Raw genomic sequence first — 22,808 nt, forward strand, 5'->3', positions numbered from 1 at the left:
AAAGCTTTAATTAAGAAAGAAAGAAAAAGGAAGGAAGGAAGGAAGAAACAAAGAAACAAAGGAAGGAAGGAAGGAAGGAAGGAAGGAAGGAAGGAAGGAAGGAAGGAAGGAAGGAAGGAAGAAACAAAGAAACAAAGGAAGGAAGGAAGGAAAGAAGAAAAGAAAGAAAGAAAGAAAGATCCATCCGTTGATTAGGTGAAGCTTGGCCCTCCACTATCATGGAAACCAACAGATGAAAATAAAAATTCTGTCTCAGGGAAAAGAAAGTCTCTTGACCCCTTAGGCCCTGGGAGGGGGGACAGGGTTTGTGAAGCCCCCAGATTACCCTCCTGGTAGGAGCCATTCAGCAAGGAACAGAAACACGCGATCTCCAGCCAGGATGAGGTTGGGGGGCACTGTTTCTAGGAGAGTTTGCCCAGAGCAAACCCCCTGGCAGCAGAGAAAGAGCAGACTGGGAACTCGAGGGAGAATTCCCGTGCAGGGACATAGAGCATTATGTGCATCCTGCTATTCCTCTGAAGAGATCTCTTTGCTAGGATCTCCTTGGATGTGCTCACGACCTATAAGGGGAAGCTCATCGGCGGGTCGGCCCAGGGTAGCTCGGGAGTACAGGGAGAAGTCTCCGAGGGTAGCTCTGGGTGCAAGTGCAAGGTGATGCTGGGGAGTAAAGGTCTGTCGGCGGAAGGTTTTTAGGCCAAGAGACTCCCAAGTTTGGGGGTCCTGAAGTTTTGAGAGGCTACAATTCTGTGCTTTCCCGTTCCGGGGTTCGGAGATTTGGGGGCTCTGAGATGATACATTTCCGGGGTCTCAGGTGTGGTGATTGGAAGCTCTTGAGGTTCTATAACCGAAGGAACTCGGGGCGTGGATCAGAAGGCGGCCGCGTTCGGCCTTGGACAATGCCTGCCTTTGTCAGGAGTCACTCAGCTTTTTTAAGCCTCAGTTTCTCCGTGAGATGTTGGAGGAGACGTTTGGCAAGACAAGGGAGCAGGAGGAATAGAGGGGACCGGATTAAGGCGTTTTAGAATAGACCAAGACTGGGCCGGGGTTGGGGGGGGGGGTTCCGAGCCGGGGCTGAGGGGTCCGGGAGGGGTGGTGCTAGAAGAGCTGAATGGCTTCGGGAGGCAGCTGTGGGGGTGGGGCGGGAGCCTAGAACGTGGGGGCGGGGCTGAGATATTAGCGTTGGAGCTGAGAAGGAAAAGCAATGAGGGCTGCGGGGGCGGGGTTCCCCGAGGTGGGGGAGGGGGAGAGGTGTCGGGGATCCGGGCAGCCCCGGGCTCTTAGCATCCCTGGCTCTGCTGTAGCCTCATTGGCCGGAGGGCAGCCAATCAGGAAGCCGAGGTGGGGAGAGCCCGGGGTCTGAGGTAGTGTAGGGCGCCGATCCGGTCTCCGCCGCCCGTCGCCCGTAGTTTCAGGAGGAGGGGGTGGAGGATACCGGGAAAGGGGGGGGGGGGTGTAATCTGGTTGCTATGGCGACGGGAGGCCGGGCCCGGGCTGGGATCGCAGCGATGTCTGAGCGAGAGCGGGAGCCGGGCCCGGCCTGCCCCCCCGGCCTGTACGACACCTCCTCTCTGCTTCGCTTCTGCCACGGTCAGTCCCCGGCTCGGGTCCCAGCTCCATCCTTTCTTTGCCCCCCGATTGCTCCCCTCCCGCGCACGGGACTGGGGGGAAGCGAGCCCGGGGGGAAACTGAGGCAATAAAGAGGGGGTGTGTGTGTTCAAGAGGGAACCGATAGAGATGAAAGAGCAAAGCTCCGCCTCATCCTCCCTTCCCCACCACTGCTCGCCAGCCGCAGGCACAGTGCTGGTGAGGAACCCGAGGATAAACTGAGGCAACAAAGGGGGTTACTGGAGGCTGAGGACGACGGGGGAGGGGCGGGGCTGTAGATGCTACATCTCCTCCCACCTTTCCCCACCCGCAAGGACACAAAGGTGGTGGTGGTGGTGAGGAGCTTGCGGACAAACCGAGGCCATGAAGGAGAAATCTGGGGGCAACAGGAAGGAGTCCAAGCCCCAGAGACAGGGGGAGAAAGGGCTGAGAGCTGAGAGAATCCACAGGGAGAGGGAGCTGAGGAGGAGGGAAGGGGCTGCAGCCAACCGGAGGGGGCAAAGACAGGGGACATTGCAAGGACGAGAATAGGGGACTGGGGAAACTGAGGCAATAGAGGGTTAGAGAGGAAGGGGGGACCAGGGACCTGGGAAGAGCAGGGCAGAGAACGGACTGGAAGAGGTTATGCTTTGAGAACTGGGAAAGAATAAGACTCATGGGTGAGAAGAAGAGCAGAGAAGAATGGAGCACTGTTAGGTGAATGGGACAGAGGGTGGGGTGCATGAGGAGCCGGGGGGATAGGTCCAGTTCCACCCCTCTCTTCCTTTCTTCCCTGCAGAGGGAACATGGTGGCAGAGGAGGGTGGGGGTCACTTAGAGAACAAGCGGACGGAGAGCCATAGGAGAGGGACTGGACCGTGGGGTGGGGACAGAGGGATCCCAAGGGAGCCTAAGAAAAAGGGAAAGAGCAGGTGAGATGAAGAACTGGGGAGGGGAGGCTGAGGAACCTGAGAGATGATTGAAGGGGAATGGGAGGAGAGAGGAGGAGGAGGAGGAGGTGGGGATGACCTGGGGCTGAGGGGTTGCAGACTGGGGGTGGGGCTGAGGGCAGAACCAGAGACATGAGGGACAGATGGGATCTGGGGGTTCTGAGCAGGCTGAGCTCGATCACTGGGAGGACCTGGGCTTGGGGCTAGAGCAGAGAGGGTTGAGAAACTTGGAGGGTGGAAGAGAGGGCAAGGCTGCAAGAGTCTAACTTGGTGAATTGGGGACTAGGGGAAACTGAGGCGACAAAAGGAACGGGGTCCTCCGAACTGGAGAGAGAGGGAAAGGGACGAACGGGAAGCGAAGGAGGCTCGGTGGGTTGAGAGCACGGAGGGAGATAGAGAGGAGGGGGCAGAGGCAGAGAAGGCCCGAGAAAATTTCGGAGGGTGGGAGAGGCAGCCTGAGAGGTGATGGGAAGAGAGGCAGCGCGGAGGAGGTAGGGAAAGGGCTCTGGCCGGCGCCGCCTGGGGCAAGGTGATCCTGGGAGGAAACGGGTCCGGGGGGCTCCGGAGAACCCAACCTGCGGGAGAGGAGCTTTACGGGGCGAACACGGGAGGGCAGGAGCTACCCTCTCCGTGCCTCCAGATGCAACTATTTGTGGGGTGGGGCCCCGTTGGGGAACAAGAGAAACGGAGAGAAGGGAGGGGAGGGAAGGATCCCCGGTCCCCCCCCCCCAGCACTCGGGGAATCCTCAGAGCGGCCGTGAGGATCCACGCAGGCCAGAGGTTCTCCTGAGGTTGAGGGCGAGCCATTGGAACGCCCGGGGTGGGGGGGGGGGGCTCGGAGGAACAGAGCTGGAGGGCCGGGGTGCCTGGCTCCCTTCTCCCGATGGGGCGAAGTGCGGGCGATGCAGACCCCACCCCCCTCCCCCGCCTTCCCCTCCTCCCGGAATACCCCTTAGAACCAGAATCTCGTGAAGATGGAACCTGGGAAGCTTAGACATAATAGGATGGCGGACCTGTGCGGGTCCGCCCCCTGCTCCCTCTCCGCCTCCCACCTGAAGGGACCCTCCTCTCGCCCTCCTGCCCCCATCTCCTCTGGACGCTGCAGGCTGCTGGCTTCGGCCCAAGGGAGGGGAGTGGGGGCGGGGTGGCAGGGAGGTGCGGGCAGGGATTGGGCAGCGGGCAGCGGGCGGGGGCGGGGCCGGAGGCACTGCGGAGCCCGGACCTAGCGGGAGGAGCTAGCGGACCTCAGGATGGCAGGTGCCCCCCCATACCCCCACCAAGCCGAAGAAGTAGGAGCAGGGAACTCCTGGCTACCTGGGAGCTGGGGGGACGGGGAGAGGGTCGTCCGGCTCCCCCACTCCGGGGAGGCCTGGGAGCGGGGCCCCAGGACATGGGTGGGGTTCAGGAGGAGACGGGGCGAGCGAGATATAGCCTGGGGGAGGGGAAAGCGGCTCGGAGAAGTGGGGTGCGGGTTGTCTAGGGAATGACCCGCGCCTCGCTTTAGCCATTCCCAGTCGGCGCCGCTCTGCCGGCACTCCCCGCGCTTGCCGCCAGGGGTCGCCGCTGCGCTGCCCTAACCCAGTCCTCGCCACTTCTCCCGGGGGTTGCCTGTGTGGGTACCGGAGGGGCGGGGAGCACCCAGGATGGGAGGCTTTGGCGTCAGTGTCGGGAAGGTCTCGGACACGCCTACTTCAAACGGGCTTCCCGTTGCCCAGGAGGGGAAACCGAGGCCAAGGGCGGGCCCGACTCGTCCACGTGTCCTGGAAATGGACCGCAGAGGCGAAGGGCGAGGATGAGGAGAAGGCCGAGTGTCCTCCCCGCTCCCTTCTCCCCCGGGGTCCTACCCCTTCAGACCGCGGACTTGGAAGGGAGAGGACCTGTATTCCAGTCCAGGCTCCGTGACCGCCGGGTCTGTAGAGGGATGGGGCTGCCCGCGCGCCCCGTCCGGGGTCCCCCGAAGCCCCGGCGCACGTGTTCCCTGCACGGCGCAGGCGGAGGGGGCCGGCCGGGGACACGGCGCGCCCCTGCCCGGGGGCGGGAGCGGGAGTCCCGCTTGTCCACTTGCCTTGCATCCGTTAGATGACAGCCTGTCCGGGAGCGGCATGGAGGTGGACGACCGCGTGTCGGCGCTGGAGCAGCGGCTGCAGCTGCAGGAGGACGAGCTGGCTGTACTGAAGGCGGCGCTGGCCGACGCCCTGCGCCGGCTCCGCGTGTGTGAGGAGCAGGGAACGGCGATCCGCGCGCGCGCGACCCCCAAAGGCCGAGCCCCGCTGCGCCTGGGCCCCGCAGCCACAGGTACCGGGGCCGGGCGGGGGGGGGGGGGGCGCCGCTCGACGTGCAAGCCCATGCCTCGAATCTTCCAGCGTCGGGCGGCCCCGTCGTGGGCACCGACACTCCCCCTTAGAACTCTGGAACCCTGGCCCCCCGGCCTGAGCGCGCCTTTGACCTTCGGGCTCTTGGTCAGAGAAGTTATCGGCCTTTCGGGCGATCCCTTCTGTCTCGACACGCCGACCAGCGTTTAGAGAGTGGATTATTACAGGTCGGGTACCGGGCCAAGCCCTCCAGCGCCTCCATTTCCCCGCCCACCTCAGTCCCGCTTTTCCTTACCCCGGGGATTTTACAAGAATTAGTCATCAAAATCAACGCGCGAACCCAGTCTGATCATATTAACCACCCCACCCCACCCCCCGTGCCTCCCTTTTGGGGACCTGATCTATCATTTCACTGATCTAGAGTCCAGTTGTTTCATTGCTCTAAAGGCTTCCCATTAAAGAAACCCCCTCACAAATGCAGGACTGCACCTGCTATTCAATTTCCAGTCTAAGTGGGCAGTAAGTCGGTCAATAAGCATTTATTAGGCACCTAATGTTGTGCCAAGCACTGTACTAAGGCTGGGAGAACCTAGAGGCTAAGTAACTTAGCCAGCGTCACACAGCCTCCATTTGTCAAAGCAAAACTTGAATTCAGGTCTTCCTGATTCGGAGGCCCTTATACATGCAATAGCACACCCAAAGAGGAACTGACTCCAGGGCTGACAAAACCCTAGACATATCTGCTCTTTCTCAATTCTTCTTTGGGACCGGTCTTGAACGTTAGAGTCAGTCAGCATTTTAAAATGCCTACTCTGTGCTAGGAGCTACTAATACAAAGCTCCCTGTCCTCAAGAAGCTTACATTCTACCAGGAAGACATAGACGGGCAGAGGTATAGCTAAGATACCTACAAAGCAGACACAGAATCACCTTACCAGTTCTGGGAGAGAAGGGGATAAACACACCGGGAAAGGTCTTCAGCATGTTTATATCTAGAAGGGGACATGACATCCAAGAGGGGAAGGGGAAGCCAGCTAAAAGGCATGGAAACCTCTAATTCATCAAAAGCAGGATAAAATGGGATTGGGAGGAAGGAGGGCAGTGCTACCTGCCAGGTTTACCTGGGGGGGGGGGCGCATCTAAGAAGAGCAGAGAAGGAGAAGTGGAGATTGGAGTGAGAAGACTGGGGATCAGATCTCCACCGTGCCATCTAATAAAGCATGTTGAAATGTCAGGACCAAAATCGAGAGCAGGATGGGATAGGATTGAGAGGAATGGGAATAGTGCTACCTCAGTAGGAGTAGGGGCAATGGACCTGGGGAGATATCTATCAAAGGTTTTTAAATTGTTCTTTCTGTTTACTTTGCTGTGGTTTCCCTGGTTCTACTTATAAAATTTGCATGCATTCATATTAATCTTCTCATTTATTTGAATATCTCAAATTTATTTTAAGTAATCGCTTCTTATTAATAATTTCAATACAAAGCCCTTTCCTAAACTAAACCTATCTGAAACAGGGCATGCAAATATTATTGTTGTATTTTACAGAAAAGGAAACAGTCTCAGTGAAGTGAAGATTGATTTAATGTAGTTTGGCTTGTTAGATATTTGAGTCCAGATTTCCTGAACTTCAAGTTCTCATTACACCTGATTTCTCGCCTCATTTAGAGTTTGTTTCTTACAACTATGCAATCTTGAAGTTATCTATCTGAAGCTCAGAAGATCTGACATTCTTAAAACCTCTTGAAATGTTAGGATCAATGCAAAGCGATCCCAATAGACTTTGGACAGAAAATGCCATCGGCACCTAAAAAAAGAACTAAGGAGACTGAATGTAATTCAACATATGCTATATTCACTTCCTTTTTTTCTGTTTTTTTTTTAATCTCTTGCACGGTTTTCCCCTTTTGTTCTGATTTTTCTCTCCCAAAGCAATGTGTATTAAAAATAAATAAGTTTACTAGGAAAAATAATACAATTAAAGAAAAAAAGAAATGTTAGGACCAAAATCGAGAGCAGGATAGGATAGGATTGGGAGGAATGGGGGTGGCGCTACCTCAGGAGTAGGGTCAGTGGTCCAGGCTTGCTGGGGAGACATCTAATAACAGAGAGGGAGAAGTGGAATTTGGAGCGAGAAGACTAGGGATCAAATCTTTACTGCGCCATCTACAGCATCTCCATCACTTCGGACGAGCCACTTAATTTCTAGGGTCTCATCTGTCTAAGGAGAGGGTGGGACTGAGTGAGTTAGCTTCAAGGGCTCACTTTCTCGGGGCCAACCATCCCCTTTCCCTTCTCTCCCCAGTATGCCAGCTCCTGAAAGGCTTCCCCTCCCGATCCTCGGTGAATGGCGTGCTGACCCCCAGGCGCCCTGGGGGCTACGCCACCTCGCCCTCCTCCCCCAAGAAGGAAGCGACCTCGGGGAGAAGGTAAGAATTGAGACCGGGAGATGCTGCCTCTGGAGGGAGGGAGGAGGGAGGAGGGAGAAGGAGGTGAAGAAGAAGGAGGAGGAGGAGGGAAAGGGAGGAGGAGGAGGAGGAAGAAGAAGAAGAATTCTAGGAACCCCAGCCCTGGCACTTCCTAGCTCTATGATTTATTCTCGCCACTTCACTGCTTTATCTCTAAAATCAGGGGGTTGGACTAGATGGCCTCGGAAGTTCTCACAAACTCGACATGTGGGAATCGACGGTGGGGGAGGGGAGGGGAAGGGCGGGAGCCCGGGGAGAAGGGAGGGGACAAAGAGGCAAGAGGAGGTCCGGAGAGGAAAGCCAGGAGGGGGAGGGGCAAGGGGAAAGGGCGGGAGGTGAGGACAGGGGAGCAAGGGGAGGAGGCCCGGGAGCCAGCCTCGTCCTCTCCGTTCCTAGCCACAGCGGGCGGCGTTGCCCTTCTCCGGAACGCCTCTCCTCGGTCCGCCGGGATGAGCGCAGCCGCACCACATCCTCCAGCAGCAACTGCAGCGGCAAGAAGGACGGGTAGGGGCGGGGCCGGGGCGGGGGCGGGGCCAGCGTCGGGGGGCGGGGCAGAGGGAGAAGAATGGGCTCGGCCGAACCTCAGCCCCCTGGAATTCAGTCCGCTCCCGGAGGTCTGCCCCTCCCTCCTCCTCCTGGCCTTTCAAGGCCCCGCCCCCGCCTAGCTCCTCCCATCTTCCTCCAGGTCTCTTCCTCCTATCACACTGATACGTTATTGTGGATAATCTGTGAACATGTCATGTCCCGAAGCAATGCACTTAGTGAGGAAGGTTATCAGCCACTGGTTGTGTGACCCTGGACACTTATAATCACTTCATGTCCCTTGACAGTAAATTAATGACCAGTGTGGCCCACCTGCAGCGGTGGAGGAAGTTTCCACGCCGGGAGGTACACTGGCTCCAGCCACCTTTAGAGTATAAGTTTTTGGAGACAGGGCAGGGATCGTGTCTTTCCTTATCGCTGTCGCTGTCTGATGAAGTGTATACTTTGTATTTACTTCTATGTGAAAACGTGAGTGGCTCGGATACAATTCATCAAAGACTGGGGCGGTTTTTTACTATGTATCCCGATGCCCAGCACCTCTGGCAAAGTGCCTACTATGTGCCGGCACCTAGCAGGGACTTAATCGGATCCCTAGGAGGGCCCTTAGAGGGCCTTCCAGACCAACGCTTTGTTCAGTCAAGGCTGATTCTTCCGAGACGCCCATGTGGGGTTTTCTTGGCAAAGATCCTGGAGAGATTTGCCCTTTCCTTCTCCAGCTCGTTTTACAGATGAGGAAACTGAGGCCAACAGGGACGCGACTTGCCCGGGGTCATGTAGCTTAGGTAGTGTCTGAGGCCTGTTTGAACTTGGGAAGATGAAGCTTTCTGACCCCAGACCGGGCTTCCCAGCTGCCCTCCACCTTGGAGGTCGGGAAGCTGTGGCCCACACAGGGGGAAGGTCACACGGGTCACAGGCAAACCAAAGGGAATTAGAACCCAGGTCCGCGTTTGGAAGATCGCAGATCCGCAAGGTTGCGGGTTTTCAGACTCCTGAGAGTTTGAGAGTCCTCTCGCAGAGAATAAAGCCGGAGAGGGGCGGGCCGTTGGAGGCAGCCGAGGGAGGGCTGGGGCCGGGCGGGGTGGAGGCCGGACCTCCAGGGGCAGGAAGCTGCGGCTCCGGATCTCGGCCCCGCCCTGCCCCCTCCCCTCCCCCGTCTCCCTCTCGGAGAGCTGGTCCCGCCGCCGCCACACTTAGCCCTCGCAACCAGTACCAGCGCCGCCGCCATGAGCAGCTTCGGACCTGGGTGAGCCTCTTCCCGTCCCCGGTCCCTGCGCTCACCCAGAGTCCCTTGCTCGGCTCTCCCAGGCTCTCCCTCCCTCCGGGTCCTCTCCCCCGGCCTGAGTAACTTCCCTGCAAGTTCAGGCAGTGGAAGGGGAATGCGCCCCTCCCCCTAACTCCTTTCGAGCGGGGATGGGGGGGGGAGGAGAAGGGTCCTGCGGGTGCTGGGGAGAAGAGGACCACAGCGGCCCCCAGCGTGCGACCCTCTTTTTCTAGAATTTTCCGCTCTTGCGCACCACGCCCCCTTTCCAAACAAACTCCAGACCAAACTTTGGAGAGCGGGAGCTTGGGTACTTGCTGTGCCTTAACTTTCCGTGGGCTACCTTTCCCTCCCTCCCTCTCAGCCTCAGTTTCCCCCTGTGTAAAACGATCGTTTGCACCAGACGTATCCAAAGGCCCGTAGTCACCCGACAGCCTAGCAGTTGGAAGAGTCTCCGGTGGCTTCCAAGAGCTTTTTCATCCCTGCCGGCCCATATCCCAAGCCTTCAAGATGCAAGATTTAGGACACGTGGGGCTGTGATGCTGCTAGTGCTCTCAGGGTCCATTCCCTTTGGGAGGTGGGGGGTGGGAGACGGACCTTGGGAAGCTGCCCCCGCCTCCTCCCCTAACCGCTCCCTTTCCCTCCCTACAGCAAGACCAAAGAAGTTATCTTCAGCCTGGGTGAGTGCGGCTGTGGGGAGGTGGGAGGTGGGAGGGAATGGGGGAGGTGGGAGGGAATGTGGGGAGGAAGGAGGGAATGTGGGGATGGGGAGGACTTGAAGCTGGGAAGGAAGAGACCCGGGTCTCAGCCCTTGACGAGCACGCTGCTCCCGCAGAGGAGGGATCCGTGAAGATGTACCTTCGGGGCCGCCCGGTGCCCATGCTGATCCCCGACTCTCTGGCGCCCACTTACAGCCTGGACACGCGCCCAGAGCTCCCTGCTAAGCGATTCAAGTTGGACTGGGTGTATCCTTTCCATAGTCCCGGGGAAAGGGCTTGCAGAGCATGGAAGGGCTTGCAGAGCATGGAAGGGCTTGCAGAGGATGGAAGGGCTTGCAGAGCATGGAAGGGCTTGCAGAGGATGGAAAGGAGGTTAGCCAAGTGAGCGGAGATTGGCTCCCTCCACCCCTGACGGACAAAACTCCATCTGGGGCTCCCGACCACCCTCTGACAAAGCTACTGAGGCGCTACTCCTGCCTTACGGGTGAATGGAGAGATGGGCACAGAGCCATTAAGTGCCGGGGCAGGACCCGACTCCAAGGATGAGAGATCCCCTGGATCTCAGCCTCCAGTTGTGTCTTGATGCAGTGAATAGGAAGCAGAGCAGAGATTGCAAGTGGGGTTTTCTGGCCGAGTCTGACGATGGCTCCTGATGGCTCCGGGACTGGGAGAAGAAGGGCCCGACAGTCGGGAACCCCACATCTCCCACTTGTCGGAGCTCAGTTTCTCCCTCAAAGAAGAATCTTATAGCTTAACATCACGTGGGTTCTTGAGATCCGCGGCATTGGCCTTCAGAGGAGTGAAGCACAGGGAGGGGTAACGGAAGGGAGCCCTGAGGGCTGCTGGGAGGAGGCAGCATGGACCTGAGCCTGTAAGAGTGGGGAGGCTGTGATGGGGGAGGGGAGGGGAATTGGCAAAGGATTTTATGTAGATCCAGAAAATCCAGGAAGAATGTTCAGAGACGGCTTTGAGATGGAGTTTCTTTCCCCTTTTTTTTGGGCTGAGGCAGTTGGGTTAAGTGACTTGTCCAGCGTCACACAGCCAGGACGTGTTACATGTCTGAGATCTGATTTGAACTCGGGTCCTCCTGACTTCAGAACTGGTTTCAAGACACTTAACACTTCCTAGCTTGTGACCCTGGGCAAGTCACTTAACCCAATTGCCTCAGGAGAAAGAAAACTTGTTTTGAGCTGGGTTTTCTAAAGGGGGCTGAGGCGGTCCCGAGTGCTTGGCGCCCCGGAGCACTTCCCAGGCCGGGGCAGCCGCAGCGAAGCCCTGGGCCCCCTAGCAGCGCCGGCCTTTGCTGTGAGGAGAGCCTTCTGCTGTGAGGAGAGCCTTCTGCCGGGGGGCGGGGCGGGCCGCGGGGCCCCGGATGTGGGGGATGCGTCCTTGACTCCGTGGGCCCAGCTACGGGTACCGGGGGCGGGACTGCCGGGCCAACCTCTACCTGCTGCCCACGGGGGAGATCGTGTACTTCGTGGCCTCCGTGGGCGTCCTCTACAGCGTGGAGGAACAGAGGCAGCGCCACTATCTGGGCCACACCGACGACATCAAGTGGTGCGAAGGGCCCCTGGGAACGCGCCTAGTCCCGGGAGACCCCGCCCCCAGCGGCGCCTCCACTCCCTCCCCGCCCCGCCCGGCCGCCCCGGACGTGGTGACGTCATCGGGAGGAGGACCCGCCCCAGAGAGGGGGAGGGGGCCAGGAGCGCAGCCTGGGAGACCTGAAGAATCCCGCCCCGCCTCCCACTCCCTGGGCCATCCTGGACCAATGAAAAGGCTTTTCCTCTTCCCGAGCCTCAGTTTCCCTTCCTCTATAAAATGGGGAGAAGGCTGGGATTCTCCAAGCGCCCAGAAGGGTTCCAGCCTTGGCAGGTGTAAGGGGGGGAGGAAGGGGACCCCAGGTCAGGGAGCCCTTGTGACCCGCGGCCCTTCCTTCCCTTTCTCAGCCTGGCAGTTCATCCTGACATGGTCACCATCGCCACGGGACAAGTGGCTGGGACCACCAAAGAGGGCAAGGTAAAAAAGCCTGACAACAGCCAGCCCGAGTCCCGACCCGGGAGGGCGGCTGGAGGACCCCGATGGGGCGGCAGTCTGGGGCAGGTGGTCCTGAGGGAGGGCGGGGGAAAAGCTGAGCGGCCACAGTCAGGCTGCACTGCACTTGCCTCTCCTTTCTTTCCACGCAGCCACTGCCTCCCCACGTGAGGGTCTGGGACTCGGTTTCCCTCTCTACTCTGCACGTGCTAGGTCTGGGTGCTTTTGACCGAGCTGTCTGTTGTGTGGGCTTCTCCAAGTCAGTAAGTGCCATTTCCTTCCAATGAGCTCTTTGTTCTTCCATAGACTACTGTGGAGTGCCCTGCCCACCGTCTCTGCCCTCCTTAATGTTTCCCTTGTTGCCTGGCCCCAGGCTTCTGCCCATGATCCTCGCTGCCCACAATCCTCGTTACCCATGATCCTCATTATCCATAATTCTCACTGCCCATGATCTTTGCTGCCCATGATCCTCATTACCCATAATCCTCACTGCCTTTGATCCTTGTTACCCATGATCCTCTGCCCATAATCCTCACTGCCCATGATCCTCGTTACCCACAATCCTCGTTACCCATGATCCTTGCTGCCCATGATCCTTGTTACCCATGATCCTCATTGCCCATGATCTTTGTTGCCCATGATTTTCACTGCCCATGATCCTCATTACCCATAATCCTCACTCACTGTCTTTGATCCTTGTTACCCATGATCCTCACTGCCCATGATCCTCATTACCCATGATCCTCGCTGCCACCCCTGTTGAATGCCCCTGTCTCTAGCTATGTGGGAGAGACTGACTTAGAAGGGGCAGCCTCTGTTAACCGGTTTGTCTTGCAACCAGAATGGAGGGAACCTACTCTGTGCTGTGGATGACTCCAACGACCACGTGCTGTCTGTGTGGGACTGGGCCAAGGAGCAAAAAGTGACTGAAGTCAAGGTGAGGAGACCGCCCCCCTCCTCTTGGCTAACTTCCTCCAGCACCCGGAATTCTGTCCTCTCATGCTCTGGAAGAGTTCAGAATGTCAAACTCTCTCCTCAGAGCACAGCCCCTCTCCCCCAGGACGGTTAGGGGGGCCTTTGAGTCCAACATCCTTTCCTGGCTCTCACTTTACCAAAAGCAAACGCAAGCCCCAGAAAAGAGAAAGAACTGGCTGTAGCTCCCGTGTAGCTCCCACTGCGGATCCGGAAATTAGAATTCAGACACCTCCCAACCCCTGGCTCTTTCTTTATCAATGGAGATAGCATAGATTGCTCTCCCGCCCCTCAACACTTACTCAGGGGCTCCCTCTAGTGGGCTAGAAAAAGGGAAGCTGCTCAAATTGTTAAAAATCCTTAGAAACCATCTGTTCCAACCTCTTCACCTTTTCAGGTAGGAAACGAGCTGAGTGAGGGGAAGCTGTTGTTCCAGGTCACAAAAGTGACAGCTCAAACTATGTCTTCTCCCAGTCAGAGATATTTTCCTCCTCCTGTGATCTTGGGAAAGACGCTTAAGCTCTCTGGACCTCAGTTTCCCCATCTGTAAAATGAGCAGACGGTACTTGGGGGGTCTCTCAGGGCACTTATGGCTCCAACGTGTGCTTCCCTTTCCTCCCCGCAGTGTTCCAACGAGGCCGTCCTGGTAGCCACCTTCCATCCCACTGAGCCCAACCTCATCATCACTTGTGGGAAGTCCCACATCTACTTCTGGAACCTTGAAGGAGGAAACCTGAGCAAGAGGCAAGGGATCTTTGAGGTGAGGGTGGCCCCAAGGTCCCTTCCAATTCCAGGATTTTTGGGGACACGGATGCTGAGAGCGGGGGGGCGGGGTGGGGGGAGAGAAATGCTGATTCAGGAAGAAGCAAGGAGCGGGAGAGAGCCAGAAAACGGCTCCGAGAACCACAAGGAGAGAGAGAGAAACACACATACACAAACGGCGGCCCCGGCAAAAATGCCCAACAGAGACAGCCGGCAGATCCTTAAATGGGGCTGGATGGGAAACAAAAAGTAGAAGGGGGTGTGTGATACCCGGAGAATTACACACACACAGATGGACTCAGAGGCAGAGACAGAAAAAAAAAAGACCTAGAGAGGAGAAGATGGGAAACAGAAATGGGAGACAGATGGGGAAAAGGGGGAGCTGGGGGGGCTTGGGGTCTCCCTGTCTCTTCATTTACTCAGCAGTCCCAGACAATTAACTCCAGGAAAGAGACCTACAGAGGCCCAAAGAGCCACTGAGGGCAAGGAGAGATGGGGAAATAATCAGAGATGGCAGTGGGAATATCACTTATGTAGAGAAGGGAGACCGAGGAAAAAGGAAGGCAAGAAGTGGAAGTAGGAGGTCAACCCTTGGCTTAGGAGGCAAGGCAGGGCCTCTGTCTTTGACTCTTTCTGTCTTTTTTCTTTCCCCCAGAAACATGAGAAGCCCAAGTACGTGCTGAGTGTCGCCTTCACTGAGGGCGGCGATGTGGTCACTGGAGATTCCAGTGGCAACATCTACATCTGGGGAAAAGGTCAGATTTGCTCCTCTCAAGGACCCCCCCTCTTGTCTCTTTCAACAAGGAAGCCCCCGTTTAGCTTCAGGCAAAAGACAAGAAAGGAAACTGAGGCAGAGAGAGGGAAAGGATACTTGCAAAGGAAACTGAGGCAGAGAGTGGGAGAGGATACTTGCAAAGGAAAGAAACTGAGTCAGAGAGTGGGAGAGGATACTTGCAAAGGAAAGAAACTGAGGCAGAGAGTGGGAGAGGATACTTGCAAAGGAAAGAAACTGAGGCAGAGAGTGGGAGAGGATACTTGCAAAGGAAACTGAGGCAGAGAGTAGGAAATGATACTTGCAAAGGAAAGAAACTGAGGCAGAGAGTGGGAGAGGATACTTGCAAAGGAAACTGAGGCAGAGAGTGGGAAATGATACTTGCAAAGGAAAGAAACTGAGGCAGAGAGTGGGAGAGGATACTTGCAAAGGAAAGAAACTGAGGCAGAGAGTGGGAGAGGATACTTGCAAAGGAAACTGAGGCAGAGAGTGGGAGAGGATACTTGCAAAGGAAACTGAGGCAGAGTGGGAGAGGATACTTGCAAAGGAAACTGAGGCAGAGAGTGGGAGAGGATACGTGCATACTCCTCCCATTGACTCTACTGGAGATCTCAGGGGGAAAGCCTTCCCCTCTCTCAGACTCAGTTTCTCCATCTGGACAGTGGAGGGGAGGACAGGGACTCCCTCAGCTGTGGTTCTGTAAGACGCCACAGAGGTTAGGGATGATTGGGGGCATTTTCCAGAAGGGAAGATGAGTGAGGGGGGGTAGACCCCAGCCAGGGGAGGAGGGCAGAGAATGGTGGGAGAGAGCACGTGCCCTGTGGCTCCCTTGCAGGGGGGACTCGGATCAGCCAGGCGGTGCCCGGGGCCCACGAGGGCGGTGTCTTCGGCCTGTGCGTCCTGCGGGACGGGACGCTGGTGTCTGGGGGCGGCCGAGACCGGCGCGTGGTGCTCTGGGGGCGGGACTACAGCCAACTGCAGGAGGTTGAGGTAAGGGGCAGGAGGCTGGGCCCCGGGGATGGCCTTGCCTGCTGCTCCCTGCCCACGCTGAGCCTTGGGCGCTGCACCTTCCAGCCCCCAGCCTTGAGGCTCCCTCCTAGTTGTGGCTCTAGAAGCTGGCACGGACTCCCAGCTCTGCCCTTGCTATCTGCCTGAACTTGGATAAACCCCCAGGCTCAGTTTCCATCTCTATAAGGTGATTTCTAGAGCCTTCCCAGCTCTGAAAGGACCTGAGGACCGAGAAGGGACTCTCGTCTTGGCAAGATGCTGAGTCATAGCCCCGGTGGGTCAGGGGCAGAGTCAGGGGCGGACCTTCCGGCAATAGACAGAAAAGTTAGCTGACCTCCAGACACCTGGCCTTGGCTGCTCTCTTTGAGCCGCCTTTTAATTGGCGATCTTTGGATCTTTGATCCAGATGTCCACTGAATGGACGCCTTTTCTTTAAGCCCTCTGGGGAGCAGTCTCAGCTTTTTCTAGCTCAGGCCCTGACCCTGTCTAGCTCTGCCCATTTGTAGTACCCAGAACCCTCTCTGACCCTAACCAGCCTTCTCCCGCTGGTTCTCCGGCTCTGTTGGCCGCCGTCCACACCCAGACCTTGCCCCTTCCTCCTTCTTGTCCAGGATCCAGCACTTCCCTTCCCTTGTCTGCTCCACAGCTCCCCACATACATCCTTCTTCTCCAGAGCCTTAATTTGCTCTTCAGTAAAATGGTTATCATGATGTTCACCCAGCAAAGGACCATGATAACATGGAAGACACTTTGGAAATGTGGAAACCCTAGCTGAGAGCAGATAAAACAAAGTTCTTTGGGTTCCTTCCTGTGGAAAGAAGGCTCGCTTTGTAGTCTGAGTGGGCTCTGCTCGCTGATTCGGGCCAAGCCATTGCCTTCTCTGGGCCTCCCTTTGCCCAGATGAATAATGGGAGGGTTGGATCAGACGGCCTCAAAGGGCTCTCGCGGTTCTGATCCACCTGATCGGGCTCCTCTCCTCTCCCGGCTCCCGGGCCCTTAGAGAAGGCCGAGGAGATCCGGGCGCCCTGGCCAAGGCCTGGGTGGGGAGGTTTGGGAGTCCCAGCCCTAACTTCCCCTATCCCCCCTCCCTTGGTCCCCCATGTGTGTGCCTGTGTGTCCCTGCTGGTCAGTCCACTCCCCTCCCCTGCCGCCTCCCCAGGTCCCAGAGGCCCTTGGGCCAGTGCGCACAGTGGCAGAAGGCCGGGGAGATGAGCTGTTTGTGGGCACAACCCGCAACTCCATCCTTCGGGGCTCCATCCACACTGGTTTCTCTGCCCTGGTCCAGGTGAGCTCCCTCCCTCCTGTCTAACCCGCATGCACCCCCTGCCCCTCCCCGGCTCCATTGCCCCCTGAGAAACCCTAACACTGCTGGGCAAGGGCACTGCCAGGCTAGGGCACCACTGGGCAAGAGTGCTGCTGGGTAAGGGCGCCGCTGGGCAAGTGTGCTGCTGGGTAAGGGCGCTGCTGGGCAAGGGAGCCGCTGGGTAAGAGCGCCGCTGGGCAAGTGCGCTGCTGGGTAAGGGTGCTGCTGGGCAAGTACGCCGCTGGGTAAGAGAGCTGCTGCCCAGCCCAGCTTCTGCTTCTGCCCAAGGGGATCAGCAGCACCCGTGGGCCTCCAGCCTTTGAGCAGTGGGCCTTAGTGGCTCTGAGCTGAGTGACCACCCCCCGCCCCCCTCAGAGCCTGGGGGAAGTCCTGCCCCAGGGTTAGTGAGCCACACGAAGCCACCTTCTGGGGACCGAGGGCTCTGGAAAAGCCCTGCAGCTACATGCTGGGAGCCTCGGGTCTGCCAGTACCGGGAAGAGCCACAAGGTGGCGGCACCGACCCACAGAAACCCAGTCTCTCCTGGACTGTGGCCCTTGTCTCTAGGCCAGAAGCTTAATTTTAGAGGCCAGAGGGATGGACATAGAATGTCTGAGCGGGTCTTAGAGCAGGGAGCGTTAGGGTTGTGAGGGAACTTAGATCCCGGGAATGACCTTAGAATGAGGATCCTCAGACCTGGAGGGCCATTGCAACACGGAACGTCGGGGCTGGGAGCAGTTCCTTCACTGCTAAGATAAGGGCATTGGGCCAAATGGTGAGCCAGGAGGGCCCTTCCGTGTGTGATCGTCTCCGTTCTGGTCGCCCCCCCATCCCCTACACGCATCTAGGGCCACACTGAGGAGCTCTGGGGTCTGGCTGCCCACCCCAGCCGAAGCCAGTTTGTCACCTGTGGCCAGGACAAGCAAGTACACTTGTGGAGTGCCGATTCCCACCAACCCATATGGAGCAAGATCATAGAGGTGAGTCGGAGGGAGACGCCGTCCCGCCCCTTTGCCCACTCCTAATCTGATTTATGCTTGGGGTGCTCCGGAGCGGGACTCTCTCTCCCCTTGCCTGACTCCAGGAAGTCCCCCTTGATTTGCCTGCCCAAACCCTGAGCTCCTCCGATGAGCTCTGCTGATCCTGCCTCTTCCAGCAAGGCCTCCCAGATTTCTTGAGCTCTCTCCCCTCTAGGCTGCCACATGCTCCCCTTGCCTCCGGGAAGTTCTCCTCCATTAGCACAGCTCCCAAGATTTTCTGTCCCCACCCTCTGCATGAGCCCAGGCCAGTCTCATTCTTCTCATCTGGCTCTGAGCCCCCAGAGCGAGGACATATAGAGGCTCTTGAAATATTGGTTGATGGGAAGGACAGGGAGGGCTTTCTAGTCGAGGAAAGACCGACTTCATCTGATGCTTAAGGATGAGGAGGCTGAGGGGAAGTGGCTTCTGGAAGGGGATGGAACTGCAGAGGGATGCTGAGGACTGACCGAGAACACTGAGGCCACGGCCGGGACCCGGGGGTTATGGGAGCCAGGGAAGGTGTGGAGCATGGGAGGAAGGGTTTCTAAGCCAGGCTGTCGAGAGAAGGGCCTGCTGGGCCAGTGAAGGGGGAAGGGAAGTCAGAGGATTCCCAAGGTGCCAGTCTTCCATTGCTGCCCTTTTTCTCTGGCCCAGGATCCTGCCCGTTCAGCTGGCTTTCACCCCAGTGGTTCTGTCCTGGCTGTGGGTACAGTCACTGGCAGGTAGGGACCCGAGGGACCCTCCTGGGGGAAGGTGGGAGGAGGGAACACCAACAGGTTCCCCTGGGTGAGAGCCTTCTCTTTTTCAAGGGACCTTTGTCCCAGTCCCAAGCAGCCCAGCAGCCCTTCCAGTAGCACCTGCATTTGAGTCATCGCTCTGGCACTCTGACATATTGGCCAAGTTCAAACTCCTCTGGCCGTTTAGTCATTTTGGTCTTGTCTGTCTCTCCCTGACCCCACTTGAGGTTTTCTTGGCAAAGATATTGGAGTGCTTTGCCTTTTTCTTCTCCAGCTCATTTCAAAGATGGGGAAACTGAGGCAAAAGAATTAAATGATGTACCCAGGGTCACTCACAAAGAAGTGTCAGAGGCCAGTTTTGAATTTAAGGAAGACGTGTCTTCCTAACTCCAGGCCATGGTTTCTGTGGGGCGGGTATTAACCTCCTTCCCAGCTGAGGAAACCCCTCAACCCCTCTTTGTTCCCTCCTGAGAAGGGGGTGGGGAGAGCTTTCCTGCTAGGCTCCCTGATTCTGCTCAGTCTGCCTTCGACCCTCTTCTCCAGGTGGCTCCTCCTGGACACCGAGACCCACGACCTCGTAGCCATCCATACAGATGGTAACGAGCAGATCTCCGTGGTCAGCTTTTCCCCAGGTAGGAAGGGGGCCGGCTGGGGGGAGAAGTTGGGTCAGGGGCCAGGGAGAGCATGGGCTTAAGGGCTCATCCCCTCATGTGCCCAACAGATGGGGCGTTCCTGGCCGTGGGCTCCCACGACAACCTAGTGTACGTGTACAGTGTGAGCGAGGGAGGCCGCAAAGTCGCCCGGCTGGGGAAATGCTCGGTGAGTGCACGGGACCCCGACCCCAACCCATCCCTGTGACCTTTTCTACATCTCCCAGACTTAGGTAGTCATCAGCTTCTAGGAGGGTAATGGTTCCCGTGACTATTTTTCCTCTTCCGGGATTATTATCTTAGCCATTTCCCTTATCTCTAAGGCTAACATTGACCCAGGAGGCACCCTGGCGTGGTGACTGGAGGAGTAGCCTCAGGAGTCAGGAAAACCTGAATTCAAATCCTGCCTCAGACATGTATCAGCTGGAATAACCGGTGTACGTCATTGAGCTCCTCTGAGCTTTCATTTTCTCATTTTTTCCTTTCTGGAACTGTGATTGCATAAGCATAGAATACTCCCAGTGAGTAAAATCCCTCCGCCAGGGATGAAAGATACCTGCTTTTTGTTGCTGCCATTTAGTCATTTTGGTCTTGTCTGGCTCTCCCTGATCCGACGGCACTTGAGTGGGTGATACTGGAGTGGTTCTCCTTTTCCTCCTCCAACTCATTTCACAGATGGGGAAACCGAGGCAAAAGGATTAAATGACTTGCCGAGGGTTACCCCGCTAGGAAATGTCAGAGGCCAGTTTTGAACTTAGGGAAAGATGAGTCTCCCTAACTCCAGGCCAGGTGGCCACTAGCAGAATCCAACACTTTCTTAATCCTTACTCTTGGAGGTTCTGAAAAATCCAGTGATTTATCCCAGACTCACATGGCCAGCAGGTATCAGGGATAGGCCTGGAACCGGTCTCCCTGGTTTTGAGGTCACTATTCCCTCTACAACAAGGAAACATTCATCTCTAGGGTTTGAGTAACACACTGTTCCCACACGGTTGTTGTAAGGATCTACTGTAAAATAGGTCTTCCCTCCTCATCCCGGCTCAAAGAATCCTTGCTTCCTTCACGACTTGGCTCAGGTGCCACTTTTTTTTTTTTTTTTGGTATATTATAATTTTTTTTATAGCTTTTTATTTACAAGATATACACATGCGTAATTTTTCAGCATTGACAATTGCCAAACCTTCTGTTCCAACTTTTCCCCTCCTTCCCCCCATCCCCTCCCCCAGATGGCAGGTTGACCAATACATGTCAAATATGTTAAAGTATAAGTTAAATACAATATAAGTATACATGTCCAAACAGTTGATTTGCTGCATAAAAAGAATCGGACTTTGAAATAGTGTACAGTTAGCCCGTGAAGGAAATCAAAAATGCAGGCGGATAAACATAGAGGGATTGGGAATTCTATGTAATGTTCTTAATCATCTCCCAGAGTTCTTTCACTGGGCGTAGCTGGTTCAGTTCATTACTGCTCCATTGGAACTGATTTGGTTCATCTCATTGTTGGAGGGCCATGTCTATCAGAACTGATCATCATATAGTATTGTTGTTGAAGTAAATAATGATCTCCTGGTCCTGCTCATTTCACTCAGCATCAGTTCGTGTCTCTCCAGGCCTCTCTGTATTCATCCTGCTGATCATTTCTTACAGAACAATATTCCATAACATTCATATACCATAATTTACTCAGCCATTCTCTCATTGATGGGCAGCCATCAAGTGTCACTTTTTCAGGAGCCGTTCCTGATCCCCTGACTCCCTCCACCCCAGGCTCTTGCACGTATTTATTTTGTATCTCTCTCTACTTGAGCTCCTCATCGAAAGATCAACTCCTTGACTGAATGTGATTCAGAGAATCCCATTTTACCTTTTTTTTTTGCTTTCTCGTGGCTTCTTTCCCTTTTGTTCTGATTCTTCTTTCATAACATGATAAATATGGAAATGTGTTTTAAAAGGCCGTGCATGTATAATCTCTATCAGACTGTGTGCAGTCTTGGGAAGAGGGGAGGAAAGAGAGCCAAGGAGAAACATTTGCAACTCAATCTTATAAAAATGAATATTGAACACGATCTTTACACGTAACGGGAAAATTAAAATATTATTGAAAGAAAAAGAACCTTAAGTCTTTGAGGGCAGAGACTCCTTGGGCAGGTACCTGGCAAACAGTGGGTACCTAAGAAATGATTATTGATGGATTGAAAGCTATAAAGCAGATTAGCCAGTATTACGATGATTTTCATTTTCACACACACACCTCTCCCCTCCTTCTTCCCCTCCGCCCCATCCATCTTCCCTTATTTCTCCTGCAGGGTCACTCCAGCTTTATAACACATCTGGACTGGGCAGAGGACAGCTCCTGCTTTGTCACCAACTCAGGGGACTATGAGATCTTGTACTGTGAGTGAAAGAACTGGGGTTTCTGGGGAAGGGGGGGGGGGGGGGGGGCGGCAGGCAGAGGACCGGAGTCTTCAGCCAAGCACGTGTGCAGTTTGCTGGGCCCTTCAGCCTCCCCGGAATCCTAATTTGCAGCCTCCGCAGAGCTTCTGCTGTAGCCTGGCCAGCTTCCTTTAACAGGCCCGGGTCTGAGCCGTGGAGTGGGGGCCTCCAGCTCGGCTGTCCCCTTGTTTCTGGGGGCAGTGCTCTCTGGCGTGGCTGATCTCCTCTGCCTGGTTCTTAACCTTAGGTTCTTCAGTCCAGTGGAGGAAGGAGAGTTTCTAGGGGCACTGAAACCCTTGAGCCCAGTTTTCTGGGAGAAACTATGGTTAAATCCTTCTCTCTGGCCTTCAGGGGATCCAGCCACATGTAAGCAAATCACGAGCGCAGACATGGTGCGGAATGTGGAGTGGGCGACAGCCACCTGCGTCCTGGGATTCGGCGTGTTCGGTGAGAAGGGGGGGTCAGAATGGGACCCGCCCCCCCTCTCCCACTTCACACCTACCTCCTGACTGATTGAATAATGAGTGAAAACCTCTTCTGCTAGCCCCTGGCCTAGAGTATGGGGGGAGGGGAGGAGAAGTACAGAGATCCCCTTGATCTCTAGCAGAGCCAGGCCATCCGAGTTAGATCCCCACGCCACCATTTACTCTCTCTGCTTCCGCGCTGCTCTGGGCTAGCTCCCTTCCAGCTCTCATCCCCGTGACCTTTTGCTTGTCACCCTCCCTCCCAAAGGGATCTGGTCTGAGGGAGTCGATGGCACTGACATCAATGCAGTGGCCCGTTCCCACGAGGGGACGCTGCTGGCTTCGGCGGATGATTTCGGCAAAGTGCATCTGTTCGCCTATCCTTGTTCTCATCCCAGGGTGTGTACTGGGGACCAGGGGACGGTGTGGGGCAGAGGGAGAGACTGAGGCGGGGACGGAGCAGCTCTGCGCCCCTTCTAACCTTCCCTTCTTCTTCTCTCTCTACCCTCTAGGCACCAAGCCACAAATACGGGGGCCACAGCAGCCACGTGACCAACGTGGCCTTCCTGTGGGATGATTCGGCTGCTCTTTCAGCTGGTGGCAAAGACACCAGTGTCTTGCAGTGGCGGGTGGTCTGAGCCTCCGTGGTCCGGAGAGGCCACGGGGAAAGAGAGCCCCTGAACATGGCTGGGACATTCTTTGATTATGTAGGAGAGAAATATAATATATAAACCAGAATCTATATGTAGAGAGAGAGAGATTTATATATATAATATAATATAATATATATATATATATATATATATGAAAGAGTTCTAAGTGGG

General features: G+C 56.0%; 1 protein-coding gene across 4 annotated transcripts; it reads left to right on the forward strand.

Annotated features, from left to right (window-relative positions):
* The first annotated feature begins 1,439 nt into the window (after nucleotides 1-1,439).
* EML2 (EMAP like 2) lies at nucleotides 1,440-22,796 on the forward strand. Of its 4 annotated transcripts, none has more exons than XM_031963841.1 (22): nucleotides 1,440-1,587; nucleotides 4,613-4,828; nucleotides 7,150-7,273; nucleotides 7,709-7,816; nucleotides 9,765-9,793; nucleotides 9,949-10,078; nucleotides 11,240-11,389; nucleotides 11,779-11,848; nucleotides 12,016-12,126; nucleotides 12,705-12,800; nucleotides 13,461-13,595; nucleotides 14,253-14,352; nucleotides 15,205-15,359; nucleotides 16,537-16,662; nucleotides 17,527-17,658; nucleotides 18,352-18,419; nucleotides 18,978-19,066; nucleotides 19,156-19,253; nucleotides 21,394-21,481; nucleotides 21,872-21,967; nucleotides 22,253-22,383; nucleotides 22,497-22,796. In XM_031963841.1, exons 1-22 carry the CDS (start codon nucleotides 1,467-1,469, stop codon nucleotides 22,620-22,622), a joined length of 2,499 nt encoding a protein of 832 aa, XP_031819701.1. In that variant the 5' UTR covers nucleotides 1,440-1,466; the 3' UTR covers nucleotides 22,623-22,796. The 4 variants fall into 4 exon arrangements, with proteins under 4 accessions (XP_031819701.1, XP_031819702.1, XP_031819703.1 ...); XM_031963842.1 differs by lacking the exon at nucleotides 1,440-1,587 and adding an exon at nucleotides 3,731-3,790; XM_031963843.1 differs by lacking the exons at nucleotides 1,440-1,587; nucleotides 4,613-4,828; nucleotides 7,150-7,273; nucleotides 7,709-7,816 and adding exons at nucleotides 8,975-9,098; nucleotides 9,478-9,672.
* Nucleotides 22,797-22,808: the final 12 nt, after the last annotated feature.

Source organism: Sarcophilus harrisii, chromosome 3 (genome assembly GCF_902635505.1).
Source record: "Sarcophilus harrisii chromosome 3, mSarHar1.11, whole genome shotgun sequence".
In the NCBI taxonomy this organism is placed as follows: domain Eukaryota; kingdom Metazoa; phylum Chordata; class Mammalia; order Dasyuromorphia; family Dasyuridae; genus Sarcophilus; species Sarcophilus harrisii.